Raw genomic sequence first — 18,798 nt, forward strand, 5'->3', positions numbered from 1 at the left:
TTTTACACCATTTGCTCCCCACGCATATCCACCTTGGGCAATCCTTTACAGTTCTGTTGGCGGGAGATGGTTTCACCTATTCAACATTATTCTATGCACACTTTAACCACAGTGGGTCGTGAGCAATCGACAAGCCGTGCCGTTTACGATATGGAAGCACCCGACTCACGAGCTCCCAAAATCATGCGCTTTTAAAACGTCGTGATATTTTTACTACCTCTCATAACCGTTACTTTTATCAATTTGACTTGCACGATCAGATGTAAATTACCACTGCTATAGCGTACGAAGTTGTTCGGAATTTTATACTGCAAGCTATGCAGCCTAGTTCATTAGGGATGGGGTAGTCACAATTCAATGATCAAAGGTGTAAAGTGTATTCTTGTCTAGCGGCACCAGGGGTTTCCCCCATCTCCGCGTTGCTTTCATTGTGGGTGTAACAATTCACTGCAAAGGCCAGAGATTTAAAAGTGTATGGATTTTGTAAGTGTAGTGTTGTGTATCGTTGTTCTTCTGGTCATTTAGCCGCTAGGCCCCAGCTGGAGCCCAACGTTGCCCACACTTAGCCTCGTGGAGGTAGACCAGGTACCCAGTAGTTGATATTTTACTCTGGCAGGCCCTGCCACCTAGTTACCAGAGATTTCAGTGGCTAGGGTCTAAAAAAAAAAAAAAATTGGGGGGAATAATCGCTGAAAAGGTTTTTGCCGAAAGGGTTTTGCATGCGCGGTTTAAATTTTGACATGTTTTAATTTTTGACATTGTATGGGACATGCACTGGTGTATAGATATAGTAGGGGGGAGACTGAAATGGGAGGAAATTCAGAAGTATGGGGACAATAGAGTAAATGTCCTAAAAAACATTGGGGCAGGCCCCACTGCCCCACCAGGAGTAGAGAAGCGGGAGTGGAAGTAACAGGAAACCGTCTCCCCTACCAGGGGATTGGGAATTAAAGGTGAATAGGACTAGGAAGTCCTATTCAGACGGCCATATGGTGTACCGCACGTAGTTCCTGCATTTATGTCCAGTCCGGGTTTTTTGTTACTTGGTTTGTTTGCATGCACTCATCTTCGTCGGGTAGTTCCTGTGGCTGTGTCTAACCAGGTTCTTTGTCACTTTGCTATTTGTAGGGTCTTGTTTGGTCCTTTGATCCATTTATGGCCTCACTTCGGTAGGGGTTCTCTACTTCCATACTCATTTTGATTTCCTCTGGCTCTTTGCAGTCTTGTGGGGTGGTTGATTTTCTTCGAGCATGCAATCTTTTTATTCATTGTGGATGGCAATTTCCGTTCTTCTTCGGTCAAAGACTTCTCATGCAAATCGGCTGAAAGCCGCATAGTCGTCTTTTGTGTCTAAGAGATGGTGCTCTTGGTTTTTTGGTATGTATTGTATTGTAGTTATTAGCACGCGTCTGTGTTCCTCATAGCACTCACAGTCGTGCATAATATGATGCCATGTTTCAGGCTCACCGCAGGTGCAAGTTAGTTCCTCCGTTATATATAGCGTATTCAATTTTGCCTTGAATGGGCCATGGCCCGTGTGTAAGTAGGTTGCATTTAATCCCGGTTAAACCACGGAGGAGCTTTTGGATACGTCTTGGCAACCAGTAGTATGAATCTATTCGTCACTTCGCCTTTGTTTGATGCTGTCCATCTGTCCTGCTACAGCTGTAACAGGTGACCCACGATTCTATGCTTTTCTGCTTTGCAGTTGTTGTTTGGTTCTAGGGTGAGTCCATAGATTGCAGTGGGTATTCCCTTAGACAGGTGATACAGCAGCCAGCAGCGAATCACCTCCAGGTCCAGTAAGAAGGACTCCTGTCAAGACCTGGAGGGCGTGCGTGCTCACTGTTCTGCATGCACTAGAGATGATGAGCATAATGCTACACTGGATTGTGTCCAGGCGTCTTTTATTTACTACTGTTCCTGCTTTTTTGTACCATATCGGGGATCCGTAGGTAATGGCTGGGATGAAAATTGCTTTGTAGTATAGGGACAGGGTTTTTCTGTTTAATCCCCAGTCCCTGCGTGAGACTCTTGCTATTAATGCTGCGTAATTCCTTAGTTTTTCTTTCAGGTGGATGATGTGAGGGGTGAAGGATAAATTATTATCGATTGTAATTCCTAAGTATCGTATTTGTTTTGCAAGTTTGATGGTTGCTCCTGCTATCTTTATTTGCGGTGGTCTGTGGATGTCGAGCACCCCTTTCAGTAGAACTGAGTTCGTCTTCGTGGGTGAGATCTTCAACATGTGTCAGCTTTGCCCAACCCTGTAACACCTGTATTGCCTGGTTTGCATGGGTCACCAGGCCCGATCTGGAGTCCGCCTCCACCATCAGAGCCAAATCGTCAGAAAAGGCCTGGCAGTTCACTTCGCCCAAGTCCTGAGCCAGGAAGTCATCAAAGATAATGTTCCACAGGAGCGGCCCCAGGACCGAGCCCTTGGGGAAGTCCCTGCGGATCCATCGAGCCACTTTTCGAAAAGGTGTTACCACCTCAATTCTTCGGTCAGTTAGGTAATCCTTTATACCTTAATCCTTAGGTAATTCAGTGATCACCGAGTGTATAACTTATAAGATGATAGAGAAGCTTATGGTAGATATAAATTAGACTGCAATCTAATAAAAAAGGAATTTAGGAACGCTAATGCAGATTAAGAAAAGTCTCTAGCAAAGACAGCAAAGAAAAAAGCACATCCTTTATGTAAAAACTAAAAGAAAAGGGATGAACCACATAAAAGACTATTGAAAAAATTGGAGAATTGTGACATTAAGGGGAAGTTGCTGCTATGGACAGTTGGTTACTTTTTGTTGGGGTTTTAAGAGCATCGGCGGCTAAAGCCAACTTGCTCCGTGTATATTGTCTGTAAATTGCGTATGTTCTGAGGTCAATTTGCTGGACGAAAAACCCGAGTTTCTGGGAGAAAAAACCATGCTACACTCGCCTGAGACCGACTAACACAGCCATGTTGTAAAAACGACCCATAAAAATTTCTGATATGGATAAGGGATGGTTGAGTGGGAAAAAGACACAGAGTGGTTATTAATGGACACTGTTCTTCGTGGGCTAATATTATTCGTGGAGTCCCGCATGGTTCAGCCAACACTGAACCATGCGGGACTCCACATGGTTTAGTCAACACTGTTGTTTTCTATATCTATTAATGATACTGATGAAGGCATATCACGCTGAATATCTAAGTTTGCAGGTGATACAAGGGTTGTCAGGGTGGTTAATGACAGTAATCAAGTAAGCTATTGCAACCTAGAAAAATTAGGAAGATGGGCTAAGAAATGTCAGTTGAAGTTTAATATTGACAAATGCAAGGTACTGAATATGGGTAGCAGTAATCCCAGAATATGAAAGGGATTAGTGGTAACTGTGCAGTCAGATATGAAGTTCTCTGAGCAGTGCAGACAAAAGTTTGCCATTAGCCAGCAGGTGGGGGATTGTTGGAACAAACTTTCATCAGCTGTTGTGGAAGTTTGTAGTTTGAATAAATTTAAGGAAGAACTAGAAAACATCTATGGCGCACTAGAGTAAATTCGATTGGTAACGAAAATGACGCAATTGATTTTTAACGAAATTTTTACGGAAATGACGCAATTGACGTCACTTAGGTAATTCAGGCGGCTGTTAGATTTTAAATGACGCAAATGACGTCATTTCCTAAATGGCGCTAACGATGCTAACTCAGTCATTAACGTTGATTCAGTAGAGTAAGTTTATACTAAAATAAGGAAATGACGTCACTTCCTAAATGCGCCAACTACGTCACTAACGTTCATTAGATAGAGTAAGCAGCAGGTAGTCATATTATGCAAAAATAAAAGCAGAATATTACGCAAGAATAAAAGCAGAATATTACGCAAGAATAAAAGGCAGACTCAAGATTTTGGTCAACATCAACCTTCTAGGCAGCGTAAGTAAGTTTCGATCAAACCGTTCAAAAATTAAACGGTTTTACTATAGTGCCGCCATAGATATTTTTACATAAAATAAAACATCTTTCGTGCTTACAGGGTACAAAAGCTGCATTTTTTATTTTCCACTACTAATACTGTTTTAGCTGACTTCGTAGACAATTTGAGAACATGCACATACTACTGCCTATGCCGATATTACGTTATGTTATAGGGTTATTTTAGGCGCGTCAGCAACTTAAGCCTATTGAGCCGTATATTGCTTTATTGCTTTATTTGCCTTTATTTGCTTTATTGCCGTATTGCTTTATTTTCCACCTCCCTTAACTAATATAGACCTCCAGTACTTAGAAAGCTCGCTGGAATCAATCTTCCCACTAATTCAATCTGCCGACATAGCAATGGTTTTGGGTGACTTTAACTGTCAAATGGCCAATTTAGAATCTTCTTCTCCCTCACTGCAGACTAGGGCTCTCTTTAATATGCTTCACAGCTATGGTCTGGAACAAATTTGCAACTTTCCAACCAGAGAAAATGCCTACCTCGACCTAATATTTTCCTCTACTCATATAGATGTTCACACCGACAACCCCATATTTCACTCGGATCATTCACCAATTACTTTTGACATCACAGTGACTTCTCATAACTTCAAATGCAGCTCCCGTACTCCTCGATTCAATTTCAGAAAGGCTGACTGGCCTCTGCTCAACCTAGCTCTAAGAAACGTAGACAAGCAGCTCGCTGACGCTATGGATGACATCGATGTGCTTACCAACAACCTGATTAACTGTGTCCATTCAGTTATATCTGACATTGTTCCTCAATCCCATCTTACCGCACGCTCTACCTACCCGCACTGGTATAATAGTGAACTAATACGTAAAATTAAATCCAAAGAATTCTACAGAAACAAATATAAGCAAACAGGTGACAGTCAATACTATGAAATATTCAGCCAACTCCGCAAAGAAGTGAAAACTCTCATATTAAACTCCTACAACATGTATACAGAGTCAGTTCAGGATAGTCTGCTTACTCACAGAGATATCAAACCATTCTGGAATTTCATGAAGCATAAGAATATAACCAGTAGAAAGTTACAACTCCGAAACGCAGATGGAATTCTCTTATCTGACGAATTCAGTATTGCTCAAGAGTTTGCCAAACACTTTTCTAGAATTCAAACAAATGATACATTGAGACCTGCCTCATTTCCTGACTTCACACCTGTTAAAGATGATATCCTCATTAATCTCTTTATCACTGATGAAGATTTAAACTCGGCATTAAAAAGCATGAAAAATGACTATACTAGAGGCCCAGATGACATTCCAGGCCTATTTTGGAAAAGGACTGTCACTATATTGAAACCCCTCATACTGCGGATCTTCAACCTGTCTCTCAGGCTGGGGAAGTATCCTAATCACTTTAAGCAGGTCAATATAGTTCCTATTTTCAAAAAAGGTGATAAAAATGACGTATGCGATTACAGACCCATAACCTTGCAAAACAGCCTGGCTAAACTCTTCGACACAGCAGTGCACAAACATCTCTTCGAATTCTTCAAGCCTTTTATCGATCAGAATCAACATGGTTTCTGCAGTGGCAAGTCAGTAGTCACAAATTTACTTCTTTTCTGGCAATACACCTCTGAAGCTCTTGATAACCACCTACAAGTTGATGCAGTCTACACAGACATATCTAAGGCATTTGATAAAGTCCCGCACGAACAACTTCTGGAAAAACTTAAGCTGTATGGCATCCGTGACCCTTTGCTCTCATGGCTACGCAGCTATATTACGCATCGTTCTTTGAGCGTTATCATCGATCAAGTGAACTCAGACTGTTTTATACCACTAAGCGGAGTACCACAAGGCTCTCCCTTAGGTCCTCTTCTCTTCATTGTTTTCGTAAATGATCTTCCTTCTTTCATCTACACCTCCAATGTTCAAGTTGCTCTCTATGCAGATGATCTTAAGATCTACTCAGCAGTGAAGGAGACTACCGATTCTCAACAACTTCAATGTGCTCTCAATAAATTCTCTCTGTGGCTATCTCTGAATGGCTTGTCTGCTAACCCCTCGAAGTGCAAAGTTATCTCTTTCTCATCTTGCAGATCTCCACAACTAATGAATACGGAGTATAGTATTAACTCTGTGATCATCGAAAGGTGTGACCAAGTTAACGACTTAGGGATTCTCTTTTCCAGCAGTGCTAAATTCGATGCACATGTCCTTAAAATCACCAGCAAAGCATTCAAAACACTGGGATTCATCAAACGGAACACATACAAGTTCAAAAACTACAGATATGCGGTTATCCTTTATAAAACTATTGTACTGCCAATCCTTGAATTCAGTTCACCCATCTGGAATCCTCACACAAAGACTTTAACTAACAAAATTGAAGCAGTCCAAAAAAACTTTATCCGTTACCTTACGTACCGCAATCCTCTATTCTATCACTCAGTGTATTATGAATCGCTGTGTGATTACTTTCATCTAAGGCCTCTGTGCACTAGAAGAGTTACTGCTGACATCGCCCTCCTAGCCAAAGTAATCACTGGAATTTATGAAGCATCTGATATCCTGAGTAAAATAAACTTCAATGCTCCCTGTAGACAAGTCAGGAACCTTACACCGTTTAGCCTTGACTCTGCCAACACGGACTTAATGAAGTTCAGTCCACTGAACAGAATCAGCAAATCAGCAAATGACTCTCGCATTGACTTCTTTGACAACTCCCAATCACTGATGAACTCCATCCACAAGTTTGCCTCTTCACTTAAACTGCAAAGTGACTAGCTCACATCTAATTATTGTAGCTTATTATTTGTTATATTATTTTTCTATTCTCTAACGGATTAATTATTACTTGTTTTACCGGTAACTTAACTTAATGCAATCCTCTTTTGTACATATGCTTTTATTGTTTGAATCTATATCAATGTTTATCGTCCTGTTGGATTTCACATTATTGTTATTATGTTTATTGATCTGATCTCAGATACACTGTTAATGGTTACCTGTTGTGTATCTTTTTATTAATAAAATAAAATAAAAAATAAAATAAAATAAAATATAATATGTTTTTAAATTGCACGTGTTCAGTGGTCCATTTAGCTTTTTGATGGATGAAAAACCTCAAGATTCTTGGAGAATAAGCCATGCTACCCTCGCCTCACACCTAATAACTCAGTTACACTGTGATAAGGGCCCATAAAAATTCCTCGACTTATCGATGTTATTCGAACCTAGGTCTTTTCAACCCCATCTGGAGGAGGACGGTGTTTATACCAACGATGCTACCCGCGAGTGCAACTATACCGATGATCTCACGACGATCATACGACTGGTAGATCTTGTGCTGCAATTAAACGACAAGCCGAAATGCTTCTTTCTGACCTTTTAACCTGTCTGCGCGCATAGCACAGTGGTATCGTCACCGTCCTCCCCACACCGGGTGGAAAAAGCCCGGGTTCGAATCCTGTCGATGACGCGAGGAACTTTAATGGGCTTTCTTCACTCCGTGGCTGAGTTAGTTGGTCTCAAGCGTAGATAGCAAGGTTTTTCCAGAGAAACTGGGGTTTTTTCGTTCAGCAAATCAACCACAGAACACACGTAATTTACAGACAATACACATGGGTAGATGAAATAACTTTCTGGGTGAACCTAATAAATAGTTGTTTTTTTTTTTTTTTTTTTTTTTCCGATACATTTGGCTCCATGAATTTCAGTACTATTAAGATAATCCTGAAAGGCAAGCAGGATGCCTGAGAAAACATCTGCCTTCTTCTGCTGAAAACATCAACAGAAAACCGTTGAAAATGGTTCTTTTCTTTTTAGTTATTCTTTATTTTTTTTTCTCTAGTTTGGGCAACTAGAGAAATGTGCTGGCACCCACCGATTTAGCACTGCCTTCGGTGGGTGCGAGATCTGCCCCTTTTTGGGCAATTCAGTTAATACAGGCCGACCTCCTCGTGTTGAGGATAGGTACCACATTACTGCTGCCCGGTTAAGGTGACATATACCAATCACATGCGATTTAAATTTGACCAAACCACAGAATTCTGTAAACAATATGGTGATTACTGGCGGAGTTGAACTATGTTCCAGGTGACACCGCTACACAGAACACTAACATGCATATATGTTTTTCTGTAGAGTCTGAGTGTTTTGTTGCTATTTATGGATTTGTATGAGATGGTTTATAATCAGGAGTTTCCTAAGCAGAACTGGATGATTGTATATGAAAAGTGTTCGTATATATGTATATATGTAAATAAAAAATGTAAAATGTTTCGATACAGTTGCGCCTGCGCAGTACTGGCATTCTTACCGTCCTCCCCACACCGAGTGGAAAAGGCCTGGGTTCGAATCATGTCAATGACGCATGTAACTTTTATGGGCTTTTTTCGCTCCGTGGCTGAGTTAGTAGGTGTCAGGCGTAGATAGCAAGGTTTCGCACACGCGAAAAATCGGTTTTCGTCCAGCAAAGGGGTAAATCGACCAGAGAACACACTCAATTCACGAAAGTAACACCCTTGGGCAGATGAAAGTATATTCCGTGTGGCCCTAGTGTGACTTTTTTTCCGATATAGTTGCTCTGGATACATTAAACAAATCAGCAGCTTTAGTCCCCGATATACTAAACGTGCACCAACAATTTGACCTCTTTGGAATTCAGACAGGTCGGTCATTTTTTTTCATGTAACTTTCACATTACCCCCAAATAAACATCAGCTTTTATTGTCTTTTTTTTTCATAGCACTACTGCAAAAAAAAAACAAAAAAAAAACGCCATTGCATGTTTATAAATAAGTCATACAGCCATTATAAAAATTACTCTTTTCATATCAGGTGTTTCCATTATTTTGTCTACTCTCTGTATTTACGTAATCCATATTATACAAGTGCACAACAATGAATAGTACTTTTTTCTTCATGTCAGCTAACAGCATCGAAATTATTTAGAATTCAAAAAAAAATAATAATAATTACAGTAATGAACTATTATTTTCTAGGAAGAACATAAAGGTAAGAAAGATGCTGGTGAAGAGGAGGAAGAAGAGGAAGAGGATGACTTCGAAGAAGATCACGATGAAAATTATGAAGTGCTGCAAACAGAGCCTTCCCTACAAGAAAAAGACGAAAGAACTACTCTCTACTTCAGGGAAAGCAATAAAAGAATTGATTTTGTTCTGGCGTATGAAGATGGAGATCCCCGAAAAGAGGAAAAACGACTCATTTTCGAAGAAAATCTACGTAAAGAAGGTCTGAATTTAGAACTGGAGGACAAATCGGTATATTACTTGAGATTCTACCCCTATCAATATTTTATTTCGACAGCATGTTCGAAAATTCTGCTTAAGATATAACGTTGGAATGTGAATAACTTAATACTATTTATAATGATAGTATGGAAAAAAATTAAATTTAAGTAAAGTATTTTTTATAGCATGCTGCTCAGGTAAATCGAAATAGAGAAAATTGATTAAGGTCTTAATGTATGAAGTTAACGGTCTGGTAAGGATAGAAATTCAGTCACTGGTGGAATAGTACAGGAAGTACCACGAAATGCCCGAGAATTAGTTGCAATTCCTATAGAAATTAAAAGAGAGATTTTAATCTTATGTAAATTTAAAATCAGAAAAAGTAGCAAACTATTGTTGTACGAATGGATTTTCTGTGATCTCTACAACTAGATCTTTTATTCTTATTTTAGTTTTAAAAATATTATAATTGATATTAATTAAATAAATTATTTATTTATATATTATCTATTTATTATTATTACTTTATGTTTTTGTTGTTGATTGCAATAATAATAATAAAATTAAGTTAAACACCTGGGCCGGCAGTCTTTATTTGCGGATTCAGAAATATAGGTGTATATACTCCATATTCCTTCTAGAAAAATTCCTGTATATCATTGGCTAAACCTCATGAGCTGTCCTGGCAGCCTGTCTGCGCTACTCAGAGAACTTCATATCTAACTGCGCAATTACACCCAAGTCTTTTTCGTTTTCCACTACCATGAGGTATAGTACTAGACAGCTGGTACGTTACTCTGGGGTTACTGCTACCCATATGATATTTTATATTTCTCAATGTTCAATTTCCATTTCTCACTTTTCCTGACTTTTCTAGATCATGTTGCAATAGCATACCGTCATTAATTGCCATTAACCACCCGGCCAACCTTTGTATCATCTGAAAACTTGTATATTAAGCCTGATATGCCTTCATCAATATTATTGATAAATAAAGAAAACAGCAATGGGTTCAACACCGAACCACGAAGGACTCCATTAATAACATTAGCCCACGAAAAGCAGTGGCCAATGATTACGACCATCTGCCTTTTCCCATTCAACCATCCCTTTATCCGTAGCAGCAACTTTCCCTTAATGCTACACTGCGCCAATTTGTATATTTTATATGTAACGGCATGAAAAGCTTTCCTGAAATCCAAGTATATGATATCAAAATTATTTTTTCCATTCAGTTCCTTTGTTACTGCATCATATACAATCAGATTGGTCATACAAGATTGCGTGACCAATCTCATTGGATCAAATTGCAGCCCTGTCTAGATGATCCTGCATTACTTCTTTAACCAGTGAATCCATTCTTTTCCCTGGAACAAAAGTTAAACTAACGGGTCTGTAATTACTTGTGTCACCCTTTGGTTTCCCCTTTGTGAACTAGCTATACATTCCGCATATATTTCTAGTCAGCAGGAACCTCCCTTGAATCCAAGAACGCTCTCATAATAACGGCCAACGTTTTTCTTACTTCCTTCGCCGCCTCTCTTAATATAATTGAATATCCCGTCCACACCAGGCACCTTTTTATGTTTAACTTCAGCAATTTCTCCTCCACTTTGCTCTGTTATTACAAAATCATTTAGCTCCCCGTTAGAGTTTGATAAACTTCTGCCATTCACTTCTCCAAAGAATTTCTCATGTGTGAATATAGAGGCAAAATACTCATTCAGTTTCTGTCAGCAACCTACTCAGGTTGCTGACAGACAGTCGACAGATCAACAGTCGAACCATCGATACCAAGTGGACCAATTTGATTCGCCCCCTTCCTTCTAGTATTTACATAAGTAAAAATGTTTTTGCTGTTTTCCTTTGCATCCTTTGCCAGATTTTCTGTATTCTGCCTTCGCTTGCCTAACCTGCTTTGTGACTCGATTACAGACTACTTTATATCAACCATAGCTTCTGTGTCGCCTGATGATTTATATGCATCCTATGCAGTTTTCTTCTCTGCCATGAGTTTTATTAGTTCATCTGACATCCATTTACACTATACCTTGAAGAGTATGTCTCAGTTGGTAGGAAAAGCCTAGTAGCTGCTATGATTAATTCTTTGAATGATTCCCATTTAGAACTTGTTGATGGTAGCATCATCAGTTAGTCCCACTGTATAGAATTTAAAAACTGTCTTGGACCACTGTGGTCACCTTTACGAAAGCAAAACCCTTCCTCTTACCCTTGATGGTAGTTACATTTTGAAGTAAATTCCACATCAATACACTGTGATCACTGCCACTTAGTGGTTCTTTTTCATGCATTAAGAATCTGCAGATTCTTAATGCATGAATAATCACTGATGATAATCAAATCAAGAGTATTCCATCCCTGTTGTTGCCTCTTTAACATGTTGCTATAGAAAAGTCATCCAATGAATCCATAAAATTCTTGCTAGCTTGAGAGTGACCAAACCCCAAGTTTCAGTCTATATCTGGAAATTTAAAATCCCTCACTATAAGGCATTCTGATTTACTGACCCATTTCATTTTTCTGTACAGCTGTTCGTTGTACTCATCAGAGTCATTATGCCTATAACACACTGCTACCCACATTTTTGCTTTCCCAGTGCTTATGTCACACCACATTGACTCAACCTGGCACTGGACACCGATGTTAACTCGATGCACTGCTGAGATTTTATGTGCTTCTTAACTAAGAGCATAACCCCTCCCCCTCTCATATCCTCTCTATTCTTTCTGTACACATTGTACTCCCCGTAATCAAATTCTGCGTCTCTTATATCTGAGTGACGCTATGTCTCTGATATCCCAACAATGTCAGCATTTGATGTCATGACCAGTACTTCAAATTCATCAAATTTACACCGATGAGCCAAAACATTATGACTAGCGAGTCGTTATGCAAATCGAAGCAACTGCAGGTGAACTACGGCGCGTGCGCGGGTCCGGACTCGGTATAAAAAACACCTGATACTGAGCTCCGTTAATCAGCGTTACTCTTGTTCTTCAGATGGGAAAGGCAGCGGACTTAAGCGAGTTTGACAAAGGCCAAATTGTAATGGCCAGACGACTGAGTCAGAGTATGAGGTATATTGAGGGTCTAGCGGCTCCTGGGATTTCTCCCATCTCCGCGAATGTTCTGTGTATCGGTGACAGTACCCTGTCAAAGCCTGAGATTTAGAAGCGTGTGTGTGTGGGTCATGCATAGTGTTATATGTTGTGCCCATTGTTTATCCGGCTTATTGACCACCAGGCCCCTAATGGGACCCGACGTTGCCCATACCACGCCACGTGGAGGCTAGCCGGGTGTTACCAGTGAGTCAATTGTACTCTGACAAGTCCTGCCACTTACTTTCCTGGGATTTTAGTGGCTAGGACCTAAAATAAAATTTGAACGACCGCGGTTGATTTTAGTTCACTTACATTAAAGCGCTAATATGGGGTTTGACGCTGAAGGCCTGTTTCTGAAGTGCCTAAAAGGTTGGGCGAATTTTGTTTTTTTTGGTGTATTTTAAATTTGGACGTGTAGGGCTATACACTGTGCAAGAGATAGTGATGGGAGGGGAGAGTGAAGGATGGGGGATGAAATAGTAAGAAGACGGTCGATAGGGTAGGTGACCCCCAATTATTCAGTGAGGCATGCCCACGCCCCCCAGAGGGAAGGAATTGTGTGGCAGGGAAGAGAGGAGACAGCAAGCCATCACCTCCCTCCTGCCGGGTGTGGGAGTAAAAGGATTGCACTGCACAAGAGAGTGCAGAGCCTTGAGCCAATATGGCTCCGTCAAGGCAGCAACTTGGAGTTTCTATATCTTCGTCGGTCTTCTCTGTCATCGGTAGCCTTTAGTATCCAGATTTGTCCTCAGCTATGAACACTGGTCAGGTCCGTTGTTAGTCTGTTATCAAATGGCTGTGGTTCTCTTCATCATGGGAAGATCCGCATCTCCATGGGGTTATTCTTGCGTTCGCTGGTTTTTGATGATTAGTAGTGAGCAGGTTCCTGAGGGAGGTTCTCCTTGAGTCCTCTCCACGCGTGTTCTGTGTCTCTTTTTTATATATATATATTTTTTATCTGTTTCTTCTGTAGATGGCTATCAGTGTTTTATGCCTAGCAAATAGTTTTTGGGCATATTCCTTCAGCACCCTATATTCCTCTAATGAGTCCAATCGATTCCAGGTTCTTGGGGAGGTAGTGTATTGCGGTGATCAGTCTGCACCTGAGATCCTCATAATGTGTGCAATCGTACATAACGTGCTCCCAGCACTCAATCTTCCCACAGGCGCAGCTCGGATCCTCCTCAATTCCCAGCGCTGTCAGCTTGGCTTTAAAGGCCCCGTGACGAGTAAGTAAATAGGTGGTGTATAAGACAGGTTGAAACCAAGTTGGGGGACTGGGGTACATCCTGTCGATGTTCGGAATGAATTTCCTGGTGATATTTCCCTTATTTGAGTTGGCACAGCGCTCCTGCCAAACTTGCATCAGGTGTTTTTGCAGTCTTGTCTTTTCATTTTTTCGTGGTGCATTAACATCCACAGTATAACCATGGTATGTACAGGATATTCCTTTCTCTATATGGTAGTTCATTCCCCTGCGCGTGATCTCTAAGTCAAGGGGGAGAGCCCCGGTCAACACCTGCAGTGCGTGGGTACTGGTTGTTCTACAAGCACGTGTAACTGTCAATAGGATGGTTCTTTGCGTTGCATCAAGGATGCGTCGGTTTACTACAGTTGCTGTTTTGGGAAACCATATTGCTGAGGCGTACGTGATGATCGGTTGTTTTATAAAACAATGACAGGGTGCGTAGGTTTAACCCCCAGTCCCGCCTGGCGATCCTAGCCACCAATCCAGAGTATCTTTTAATTTTGGCTCTGATATAAGTTAGACGGTGTGTAACCCCTAAATATTTTAACTGGGTCACTAGTTTTATTGTGGTAGGTCCCACCTTTATTTGTGGCGGTCTACGTATATCAAGCTTGCCTTTTAGCAGGATGGAGGGCGTCTTTGTTGTTGATATCTTCAGGCAGTGGGTTCTGGTCCGGTTTTGCAATATCAGCATTGCCTGATTGGACTTTTCTTCTAGCTGGGCCCTGCTATCTGCAGCAATGGTGAGAACCAAATCATCAGCAAAGGCCTGGGAGCGCACATCACCGAGGTGCAAAGCCAAGAACCCGTCCAGAACGATGTTCCACAGTAGTGGCCCCAGAACAGAACCCTGGGGGTAGCCCCTGCGGACATGTCGATTCACTCTACCATAAGGTACTTCCACGATGATGGGTCTCTCGGAGATATATGACCTAATTATGGAGTATAAGTCGACAGGCACGTGTGCCTGCCTTAGCCTTGCCAGGACGCTCGGCCACCAAATGGTGTCGAACGCCCCAGCGAAGTCAACGGAGATGACAACGGAGATGACTAGTAGATATTTATTATTGCAGTTTTCTGCTGATTCCGATAGGCTACGCAAGGCCTCCATAGTAGACGAACCCTGCTTGAATCCGTATTGCGATGTCTCTGTGAGTTTCACTGTCTGGTAATGATGATTTATCCTTGTGTAGAGTAGTCTTTCTAGCAGACTGAGTCAGAGCATATCCGAAACGGCACGGCTGGGTTTATATATATATAATCTTTATTGTACAAAGGATGTATACAATTTACCCTTCACGGCAGGAATGCCAGGGGCCTTCACATTGGCTGGTGTACAAAGGCCTTGAGGACGGGGCCCACATCGAAGTTCGGGTTCATCCCCCAGGGCCAACAATATAATAGGTTTCAGTTAAATTATTCACAATATTCATAAAAATGTTATACAGTATTTTTTGACATTATATACAATATTATACAGACATCCTTTTTAAATTTATTATACTGCGACATTACTGTGCAGTTTTCCTGGTTGAGTTTAGGTCATCAAGGATCTCCCTCCGGTATTTGCGGTCCTTGATAAATTTGTAGAGGTCGCCTTTGATTGCTTGGACTGTGATAAGCATCTGCTTGGGGAGAAAGCGGTCGCTAAGGGCTAGTCTGTTATGGTTGGCTATAAGGGTTGGAGCTGATCTCAGTCCGGGTTGAGGGATCCTCCAGCTGCACAGTTCCCATATGTTTGGCTCCGAGATTATTCCAGTGGTCATTTTGACAGTTAGGGTGAGGCGTCTTTCCATTATAAGATTTGGCAGTCGGGCAAAGTTCAGTGCGGTTGCCATCGCAGTTGTTCTTTGCTGGGGTGGACGATGATGTTTATGTGTGACCCAACGAAGGAGCCAGTATTCGGAGGAGTACACACGCTTGATATTCGCGGGGGCTGCAGATGCCCATATTTTTGGGCATCTGCAGCCCCCACGTTGTTGTTGTTGTTGTTATTTGGTTTTTAGGAGCATTAGCAACTAAGGCCATATTGCTCCGGGACATGCGGTGGTCATTCTCTGACCTTTTACGCATCCTCCATATTTGGTGGTGACGGGCTCGAACCACGGTCTAATCAAGAAGCGTGTGCTATGCACTGCTGCTCCTTCCCACCTGGCTATGGAGGCGCCGGCACGGCTGGGTGCTCACGGTCAGCCGTGCTTAGTACCTACCGAAAGTGATCCGATGAGGGGGGGGGAACCCACGAATCGCCGACGAGGTGTCGGACGACCACGGCTCATCGATGCTCGAGGTGAGCGAAGAAGTCGCCCTTCTTCGCTCACCACAGTCGCGTAGAAGGGCGACTGTGGCACAACTAGCAGGTAATTGGAATGCTAGTGACGTGTAATGTGTCACAACACACAATACATCGAATCCTGCTTAAAATGGGGCTGCGTAGCCGCAGGATGCTCCAAGTGCCCATGCTAACCACGGTTCAACAGCGACAGCGCCTACAACGGGTACGCGAGCATCGAAACTGGACCTTGAGTGATTCGAAGAAGGTCGTCTGGTCCGATGAATCACGTTTCCTGTTGCACCATGTGGACGGCCGGGTACGTGTGCGTTGTTTACCTGGGAAAGTGACGGCGCCCGGATGCACTGTGGGACGAAAACAAGCCGGTGGCAGCGGTGTCATGCTTTGGGCAATGTTCTGCTGGGATACCCTGGTCCAGTCATCCATATGCCGGGCACTCTGACGTCTAACACCTACCTAAACATCACTGCTGACCAAGTACACTTTGATGGCAACGATCTTTGCCTCTGGCGGTGCCAGGATAACCATCATGATAATGCGCCATGCCACACCGCCCGGATTGTTCGAGATTGGTCTGCGGAACATGAGGAAGACTTCTAGGTTTGCCCTGACCTCCAAATTCCCCAGACATCGATCCCGTCGAGCATCTGTGATTTGTGTTGGAACAGCAACTCCGATCTGCGGCGTCTCAACCACGGACCTTACAGAAGTTAAAGGATCTGCTGGTTACGTGTTAGTACCAGATACCACAAGGCACATTCAGAAATCTTATAGCGTCCATGCCTCGCAGGGTACGAGCTGTTTTGACTGCACGTGGAGGACTAACATCATATTAGGTAAGTAGTCATAATAATGTTTTGGCTCATCGGCGTATTTACTATGGTGCTAGCATTTGTGTACATGTAAAAATACATGCACCTGTTCATTACTCTTAGAGTTACCCGAACACAGCAGACGTATTTACATGTTCCACGATGACTTCCAGCAGTCCTTGAATTCCCCAGCACCTTACTTTCCAGGCTGTTGCTCGTTTCAATAGAAGCAGTGCAAGAATCGCTTTCATCTCTGCCTTCAACTATTGTTAATCTACACTGCTCGACAAAATTAACAGAAAACGTACAAAACGTGGTGTAACTCGTGCAGCTTGGGATAAAGCCGGACAAAATTTGATATGATGGTGTACCACAGAATATCGATGAAATGAAGAGATAGTGAGAAACTTCGGACAGGTATAAGGTACATTTATAGGGGTTGTATGAGAATACCAAAAAAGGCACATTACAGAAGCCGATACAATATGCTCTAAAATATGGTCACATCACATAAATATGGCGTATAGTCCCTCCAACGGCTAAACAGGGCCAACAGCGGTGAACCGTGCTCAATATAAGGGTATCTATAAGATTCTGTGGCAACACATTCCAGTCTTCGACCAACGCACAACTTAGCTCACTAATTTGCCAAGGCGTTGGCTGTCGGCGTGCAATGCGATGCCTAAGAGCAGCCTACACATGTTTGATCGGATTTAAGTCTGATGATCGTGCTGGCCACAGCAGTCGTTGCATATGAGTCAATCAAGGAACAAAAACATTCAGAAGACTAACCACATCATACTAGTCAAGCCTATAGACAATGAGACACAAAAAAGAAGCGAAGAAATCAAGATGGAGATAACAACAAAGCTAACGAAGGATTTGAAGAGTGTAAAAATAAAAAGCATAAGGAAAACAAGAGCAAGAGCTAATATAATTGAAACTGCCACCAATGAAGATCTAACTAAAATCAAAATCTGTGACAACTTTACCTCCATTGGCATGAAATTAGAAATGCCAAAAAAGCTTGGACCAACACTTACTACAGAAGACTTACTACACAAAAACCTAGAAGACCATGGAATCACTGTAGAAGAGATGAACAAAGACCTGAAGATTAGGTTTGCCACCAAACCTACAGTCAAGGGACGAGGCACTGGATATTAGAGACTTCAGGCAGCATGAGGCGATCTTTACTCTCACAAAACAACAGGGTTTATCTTGGGTGGACTGCACATACCATTAAAGACTATTTGGTTCCTACTAGATGTTATAGATGTCTTGCTATGGGCACCCTGCTAAATTCTGCAGACAACAGGACCCAACCTGTGGGCACTGTGGAATCACAGGTCACATACACACAGAGTGCCCAAATAAGGAACAGCCCCCCCCCCTCCTGTCCAAATTGCAAAGCAAAAAAAAAGCAACATAATCATTCTTACAAGGATAACAAGTGTCAGGAACATATAAGAGCAGTGAAAACATTACAACGGAAAACAGATTATGAATAACACAGCAGTAATTACAATAGAACAATGATAAAAATAGTTCAATTGAACTGTCACAGATGCCTGCTAGTAATGGGACAGTTAGCAAAATTAATCCAGGAAGGAAAACCAACAATCTTACTCTTACAGGAGCCCTGTTCTTACAAAGGGGTTGTCAAGGGGCTGCCATCTACAACCAGAATAATCCAGTCTGAAGTGGTTACAACTGGACAAGGGAGAAATGCTATTGCCCGAGTTTGGGCTGTAATAGTCATTACTGATCATAAGCTCACAGTGAAAAAAATAACTGGCCTATGCTCCACCCATGCATGTGTAGAGGGTCTCACAGGACAGCTTCATCTTACAAGCCTCTACTCACAATATAGTCAAGACTTCCAATCTGCAGATCCGTATGTCAATTATTTGGATCATGATATTAATAAACTAAGGAGCTCTGACCTCCTCATTGCAGTTGATGCGAATGAGGAGGTCATTCTCAACCATGTGGAATAGTGCACGTACATGCCCCAAAAGGTGAATTGTTTGAAGAAGTGATATTGGCACACAATATGCAAATTCTAAACAGACCAGGCCATCCATCCACCTGTGTTATCCCCATGGGTTACTCCTTCATAGATTT

General features: G+C 41.9%; 1 protein-coding gene across 1 annotated transcript in view; it reads left to right on the plus strand.

The window, feature by feature from the left end:
* The window catches only part of LOC150087933 (anoctamin-4-like), a 452,209-nt gene that overhangs the window by 187,279 nt on the left and 246,132 nt on the right, over positions 1-18,798 (plus strand). Inside the window, exon 2 of the mRNA XM_090369274.1 lies at positions 8,947-9,225. Within this exon, the coding sequence (XP_090225400.1) occupies positions 8,947-9,225 (279 nt within the window). The remainder of the gene's footprint in view (positions 1-8,946; positions 9,226-18,798) is intronic.

Source organism: Mastigoproctus giganteus, chromosome 3 (assembly GCF_048544385.1).
Source record: "Mastigoproctus giganteus isolate SK-2022 chromosome 3, ASM4854438v1, whole genome shotgun sequence".
NCBI classification, from domain to species: domain Eukaryota; kingdom Metazoa; phylum Arthropoda; class Arachnida; order Uropygi; family Thelyphonidae; genus Mastigoproctus; species Mastigoproctus giganteus.